Consider the following 7,123-nt stretch of genomic DNA (forward strand, 5'->3'; position numbering starts at 1 on the left):
GCAAAAGGTCGCAAAGTTCAAGGGGGCCGAATACTTTCGCAAGGCACTGTATTTCTCTGAGAGTGATGCGGATATATAGCAATTTTGTTTACGTTTTTTTTTATTAATCTCTGACTACAGTGGCGATAGAACCAGGTACCAGTTGAAAGTAGTGCAGTGGAAAATTGGGGCTCATTATGTTTTGTTAAGCTGTTAAATGTCAGGTCTGAAAGTAATGTCATTGTTAAAGCAGTTGTATCTGTGCCATTCAGAATAGTATTTCAGAAGATGAGTTGTGGGTAATTGAATAGTATTTCAGAAGATGAGTTGTGGGTAATTGAATATTATTTCAGAAGATGAGTTGTGGGTAATTGAATAGTATTTCAGAAGATGAGTTGTGGGTAATTGAATAGTATTTCAGAAGATGAGTTGTGGGTAATTGAATAGTATTTCAGAAGATGAGTTGTGGGTAATTGAATATTATTTCAGAAGATGAGTTGTGGGTAATTGAATAGTATTTCAGAATATGAGTTGTGGGTAATTGAATAGTATTTCAGAATATGAGTTGTGGGTAATTGAATAGTATTTCAGAAGATGAGTTGTGGGTAATTGAATATTATTTCAGAAGATGAGTTGTGGGTAATTGAATATTATTTCAGAAGATGAGTTGTGGGTAATTGAATAGTATTTCAGAAGATGAGTTGTGGGTAATTGAATAGTATTTCAGAAGATGAGTTGTGGGTAATTGAATAGTATTTCAGAAGATGAGTTGTGGGTAATTGAATATTATTTCAGAAGATGAGTTGTGGGTAATTGAATAGTATTTCAGAAGACCAGATGTGGGTAATTGAATACTATTTCAGAAGATGAGTTGTGGGTAATTGAATCGTATTTCAGAAGATGAGTTGTGGGTAATTGAATATTATTTCAGAAGATGAATTGTGGGTAATTGAATAGTATTTCAGAAGATGAGTTGTGGGTAATTGAATAGTATTTCAGAAGATGAGTTGTGGGTAATTTAATATTATTTCAGAAGATGAGTTGTGGGTAATTGAATAGTATTTCAGAAGATGAGTTGTGGGTAATTGAATAGTATTTCAGAAGATGAGTTGTGGGTAATTGAATAGTATTTCAGAAGATGAGTTGTGGGTAATTGAATATTATTTCAGAAGATGAGTTGTGGGTAATTGAATATTATTTCAGAAGATGAGTTGTGGGTAATTGAATATTATTTCAGAAGATGAGTTGTGGGTAATTGAATAGTATTTCAGAAGATGAGTTGTGGGTAATTGAATATTATTTCAGAAGATGAGTTGTGGGTAATTGAATATTATTTCAGAAGATGAGTTGTGGGTAATTGAATAGTATTTCAGAAGATGAGTTGTGGGTAATTGAATATTATTTCAGAAGACCAGATGTGGGTAATTGCGGTGAGGCCACAGAGACCGATGGCTCAAAGCCACCTTGGTAATTATGTGTGCATGCTTTGATGGCTGGTCTTGTGTCTCCCTCTCTCTATCTGTTCATTAAGTCATTAGTGCTCATATGTAGGTGAAAGATCAGAGAATAGGAGAGAGAGGGAGAGAGAGAGAGTGCTTTAAGCAGAGATGTTAGTCTACCTGCCTTGACATTTTCCCTCTGAAACAAATGAGCTAAGTTAATTTCATGACCCTTTGACATTGTCAGCCATTATTATTGCTTTGGGTATGAAATTGTTTTTAAAGTTATCAGTGACAGCTTGTCACGAACAGAGACTTGGTACCTCCAAGTAAACAGCCCATAAGCAACCCGTTTAATATTAGTATAATATAATATGATATTTATTAATTTTTTACAGTGAGATTTGGCTTGGGAACAATTTCTGTATTTCTCAACTTGAAACAGTGTCTTCGAAGCAAATCTGTCAAATATTTGATCATTGAAATATGTGTTTCACATGCCAACAGGGACATTTGGCTTCAGAAAAAAAGGTACTTGTTTCTGGCCATTTTGAGCCTGTAATCGAACCAGCAAACGCTGATGCTCCAGATACTCAACTAGTCTAAAGAAGGCCAGTTTTATCAGAACAACAGTTTTCAGCTGTGCTAACATAATTGCAAAAGGTTTTTCTAATGATCAATTAGCCTTTTAAAAGTATAAACTTGGATTAGCTAACACAATGTGCCATTGGAACACAGGAGTGATGGTTGCTGATAATGGGCCTCTGTACGCCTATGTAGATATTCCATTAAAAAATCTGTCATTTCCAGCTACAATAGTCATTTACAACATTAACAATGTCTACACTGTATTTCTGATCAATTTGATGTTATTTTAATGGACAAAAAAATGTGCTTTTCTTTCAAAAACAAGGACATTTCTAAGTGACCCCAAACTTTTGAACGGTAGTATATATATATATTTTAATTATGTTATTCATTGTTGTTTTATTTAGCAAATATTTTGGTGTGTCTTTGTTTGTTTCAGGCGGGGGTGGTTTCCCTCATCATACTGCCGACCTTACAATGAACCACTGATCTCAAACAGGTAAGACCAAGACACATATAACCATGTGATAATCTTATGATATTGCCCAATCCTCTCAAATCTTTAGGGGTCTTTCAAGAAGTGTCTAGAATAAGTAAAACAAGGTTATTTTGGACCTTGTAAAGTTCTACAATGTGTGTGTATCTGGTCTATGTCTATAGTTTGGGGACACCGGTGCGTTGTCTGAGTGTGGCCAGTCTTCCGGAACAGGAAGAGGAAGAGCCTGTTCTGCTGCCGCCGCCAGACTACAGTGACGGGAAGGAGAGTCGCCCTGTCAGAATGGTCAGCTCCTCCACACACTCAGCCCAAAACACGGTCAGAACCCAATCATCCCTTCCATATTCTCACCTTACAGTACAGTCAGCAACCTACTTTAAAGTGACCTACGGGGTCTCTCAAATGTCTGAACAACTTTGATTTCAGTGTTGTTTATCAGGCCAAATACTGGGAAACGGTCTCCTTAGGGTGAACGTTAAACCTCCACACTCTCCTCAGGTTTATTGTTGGATGACCTAACGTGGAAGACTTTTTACGAGTGTATTTTCCCCTGGGCTAGTTAGGGATGTACTCCCACCCCCAGGAACACATTAAGCTAGGTCATGACAGAAACAGGGTTTTGAGGTTGTGTGTTAATGTAATCCCTGTCTGCCACACTCTCAGCTGTCCCAATAGGAGAACCCTTTTTGATTCCAGGTAGAAACCTTTTAGGTTCCATGTAGAACTCTTTTGGGCTTCATGTAGAACTCTCTTTGGAAAGGGTTCTAAATAAAACCCAAAATGGTTCTACCTGGAACCAAAAGGGTTCTTCAAACGGTTATCATATAGGGACAGCCAAAGAACCCTTATAGGTTCTAAATAGCACATAGGTAGAGTGAGGTGGAGGAGGAGCAAGAGAGAGAAAGAGAACAAGAGAGAGCTGTCACCTCGAAAAGACATTTAAAAAATGCTCCCTGCCTGGTTTTGTCTCTGCGTAGGAATGGAGGTAGGGACACAGAAAGGGAGGGAGGGAAGGAAGGAGGGAGGACAAGGGGGGTATAGGTCTACACAGAAATATTGCTCATCCACACAGCTTCAATTAGGACCTGCACGGTGTCAGCTGGTTTGAGAATGAAGTAATCAAGTAGTCTCTCTCTCTCCTCTCATTGCCTTTGTGTACTGGAACTGCTGCCTCAGGGCTTTGAGAGAAATAGACTGCTGTTAGGGATGTTATCGTAATAGAGTTGGCATCCCTCCCTCCCCTTTCTCTCCCCTCCTCTCCCCCATGCCCCCCCATCTGCTCTTCTCCTTCTCCAACTCTCTACCTCTCCTAGTTGCCTCCCCATCTGTTCTCCCCATTCCCCACCTCTCACCCTTTCCTTTCTAGAAGTCCCATACTTTCTTGCTTCCCTCCCCCTTTGATCCCCCCCCCCCCCCCCCACACTTCCATTTGATCATGTGATCGTAGAGAGATGACTTTGCTCTTTGCGTTGTTATTGTCGCTGCCAGATTGTTTAATGATTGTCTCTGACGTAAGCCACTCCATGGGGCCTCTCGCATAGGTGCCTCTGTGCCCTCACTTCTGGACACAGACTGCCCTCTAGTGGAATGTTAGGGTACTGGTTATGTCCTGAAGTAGTTTGAATAAGCCTACTACAGCAATGTTCCTGTGCAGTACAAAAACTGGCTGATCCACTGTTAGATTGTATCTTCAAAACATCAGATAAGGATACAAAATTAACACAACTTGGAGAGGGTTTGCTTACTCTCATCCATCATCAGATATTTGATTTTAATTTCTGAGAGTGCAGACATTTTTTGTCAGATAGATACACGTTCATACATCCTAAAACATAGCTAAGTAATCAGTTCAGCATCTCATTTAAAACTATCTTCATCACTCTCACTTGTTTGGATTTACAATAAGATTTCCATCTACTCAGAGAAGAGGTGTTTCTAGAGAGTTTCTAGAGGTGTTTCTAGAGAGTTTCTAGAGGTGTTTCTAGAGAGTTTCTAGAGGTGTTTCTAGAGTTTCTAGATGTGTTTCTAGAGGTGTTTCTAGAGGTGTTTCTAGAGGTGTTTCTAGAGTTTCTAGATGTGTTTCTAGAGGTGTTTCTAGAGAGTTTCTAGATGTGTTTCTAGAGGTGTTTCTAGAGGTGTTTCTAGAGGTGTTTCTAGAGGTGTTTCTAGAGGTGTTTCTAGAGGTGTTTCTAGAGTTTCTAGAGGTGTTTCTAGAGAGTTTCTAGAGGTGTTTCTAGAGTTTCTAGAGGTGTTTCTAGAGGTGTTTCTAGAGGTGTTTCTAGAGGTGTTTCTAGAGAGTTTCTAGAGGTGTTTCTAGAGGTGTTTCTAGAGGTGTTTCTAGAGGTGTTTCTAGAGGTGTTTCACGTTTGTAATGTTGAGTGTTCTTTAAGAGGTGCGATAAGAGGTGTTCTCTAGGTGTTTCTAGAGAGTTTCTAGAGGTGTTTCTAGAGAGTTTCTAGAGATGTTTCTAGAGGTGTTTCTACATATGTTTCTAGAAAATTTCTAGAGGTGTTTCTATATGTGTTTCTAGAGGTGTGCTGTATGCTGGCCTTTCTAGACATTCTAGATTCCTGACTCCCAGCGTGAGGTCATGGTACACTCCGTCTCCGTACGTCCCAGAGTTCTTCACTTGGGAGTGACACAACGACGATATGTGTTGACAGTTGACATCCTTATCCAACCTGTCTGACAAGAGACAACTAGAAGCAACCTTTCACACTCACAGCTGCACGGGAGGCAATACAACATGTACTAAATATGCACAGCATTTATCTGGACTTAAGTGTTTCTCTTTCTTTCATTTTGTAAACAGATCTCTCTACCCAATGGGGTTGGAAAGGCTCCCTTTCTGGGGTAAGTCATATAATAACTATGTTATAACATTATAACTTATCACATGGATTATGCATTGATTTTGATGGGAAATTTGAATAAAAAATAATAAGGATCTCACCTATTACAATGTGTTTTGAAATATTTTCCAGAGGTGGGAATCCCTTTGCCACTGTCAAACTGAGACCTACAGTGACCAATGACAGATCAGCACCAATCGTCTGATAACAGGGATCATCCAGACAGAGGATTTATGAAGCTTGGAATCTCTGCGCCGCCAACACTTCAGAATCACAGTCCGACAAGATGTCCAGATAGCCTGGATTTTACTCTGCTTCAGAAAACCAGCTCCGTTGTTGCTAGGTCCGTTGCAACTGCATTGTAAAACAGACCAGTGAAGTGACAATAAATATGGGCAGTGCTGAGACAGACTAATATCCAGGCTACCTTCCTGACTCTTCAGCACTCAGATACAAAAATGAATAATAATAATAATCTGTCTGTAGTAGTTGTGGGAATGATGGGAGAGAGACACATGTTGGGAAAAGAAGAGCTCAATTATTGTTTACTTTTTCATTATTACGTGCCCATTTTTAAATGGGGAGACTATTTATGTAAACATATGAAACAAACTGAGTTTAAACAGTGAGAGTTTATGGAAGAATGAATATACCGACTAGGCACAGACATCCATCCGTTCAGTGTCTATTTTTGATTGACAGTTGGTTGAGTTGTCAACTGATGTGAATTCAATGTGAAATCAACAAAACATTACACCATGTCATTGGATTTAGGTTCAAAGTTGGTTGAAAAAAAGACAAAATTCCCTTATATTGAAGACTTAACGCAAAATCCAATCTGTTTTCCATGTTGATTCAACTTCATCACAAATATGTTCTGTTGTTGAAATGACGTGGAAACAAAGTTGATTCAATCCATTTATGCCTAGCAGGTAGTAGTGTAAATTTTTTAATTCAAATAAGGGATTTTTGATTTGACATAGACTACTAAATGAATGTATTCTGAATGGGGAATGCATTGACATATGGACCCTGCCATGCTTTTTCTTCATACTTTTAAATGGTATTTTTTCATACTTGTTCAAAAGTTCATGATGTTTATACAATAATTGTAGGGTGGAAATTTCTCTTTGGCTTTTCATGGTAAGCTAAAGGTTGTGTGCATACAAATACACAATTGTTGCAAATCACAATCACATTGTTTTTGGTAGAAATACAGTATGAGCCATGCAGTATGTCAAAAGAGTCAACCGTTTTTTTAAAAATCTTCCTTCTGTGTAGAGTAATTCATGATACACACACCACACTGCTGTCCATGCTAATTGATGATTACCATCCCAAATAAGTATTTGAAAAGAACACTGGACATGGTTCCTCCTCTTCTATCTCTGTTCAGATACTGATGTGTATTGTTTTCATTCTCTAAAGGTGAGAAGGAAAAGGATGTAACATGATGTTCTGTCCTTGTCCTCAAGTTTTGTAAATATATCATGGGCAAAATGGTTGTCTGAAAAAAATATATATATTTCTTGGCACCATGTAGACTAATGTAATGTTATCTCACAGTGAAACAGGATAAACCTTACATGGTCCTTATTAATGTATTGGCTTTGCAATATACTGCCATAGCCTACTGTGTATCTGTATGAAGACTTGCATAATAATTGAAAATGTTGTTCATCCCTTAATACACGAGATGAAATGGAGAATAACAAGCTTTGGTTGTCTTTTATTGAATTAGTCGTTTTTTATATTGAATGAATTAGTGG

At 38.3% G+C, this 7,123-nt stretch overlaps 1 protein-coding gene across 4 annotated transcripts in view; it reads left to right on the forward strand.

The window, feature by feature from the left end:
- baiap2l1a (BAR/IMD domain containing adaptor protein 2 like 1a) overlaps positions 1–7,065 on the forward strand; it is a 48,399-nt gene extending 41,334 nt beyond the window's left edge. For 2 of the 4 annotated variants that reach the window (XM_021576153.2, XM_021576154.2), the window contains 4 exons: positions 2,446–2,505; positions 2,667–2,820; positions 5,315–5,355; positions 5,487–7,065. In XM_021576153.2, the coding sequence (XP_021431828.2) occupies positions 2,446–2,505; positions 2,667–2,820; positions 5,315–5,355; positions 5,487–5,559 (328 nt within the window). In that variant the 3' untranslated portion in view covers positions 5,560–7,065. The remainder of the gene's footprint in view (positions 1–2,445; positions 2,506–2,666; positions 2,821–5,314; positions 5,356–5,486) is intronic. The other 2 variants (XM_021576156.2, XM_021576157.2) reach the window with 1 other exon arrangement.
- The last annotated feature ends 58 nt before the right edge of the window (positions 7,066–7,123 follow it).

This window comes from Oncorhynchus mykiss, chromosome 20, assembly GCF_013265735.2.
Source record: "Oncorhynchus mykiss isolate Arlee chromosome 20, USDA_OmykA_1.1, whole genome shotgun sequence".
Lineage (NCBI taxonomy): Eukaryota > Metazoa > Chordata > Actinopteri > Salmoniformes > Salmonidae > Oncorhynchus > Oncorhynchus mykiss.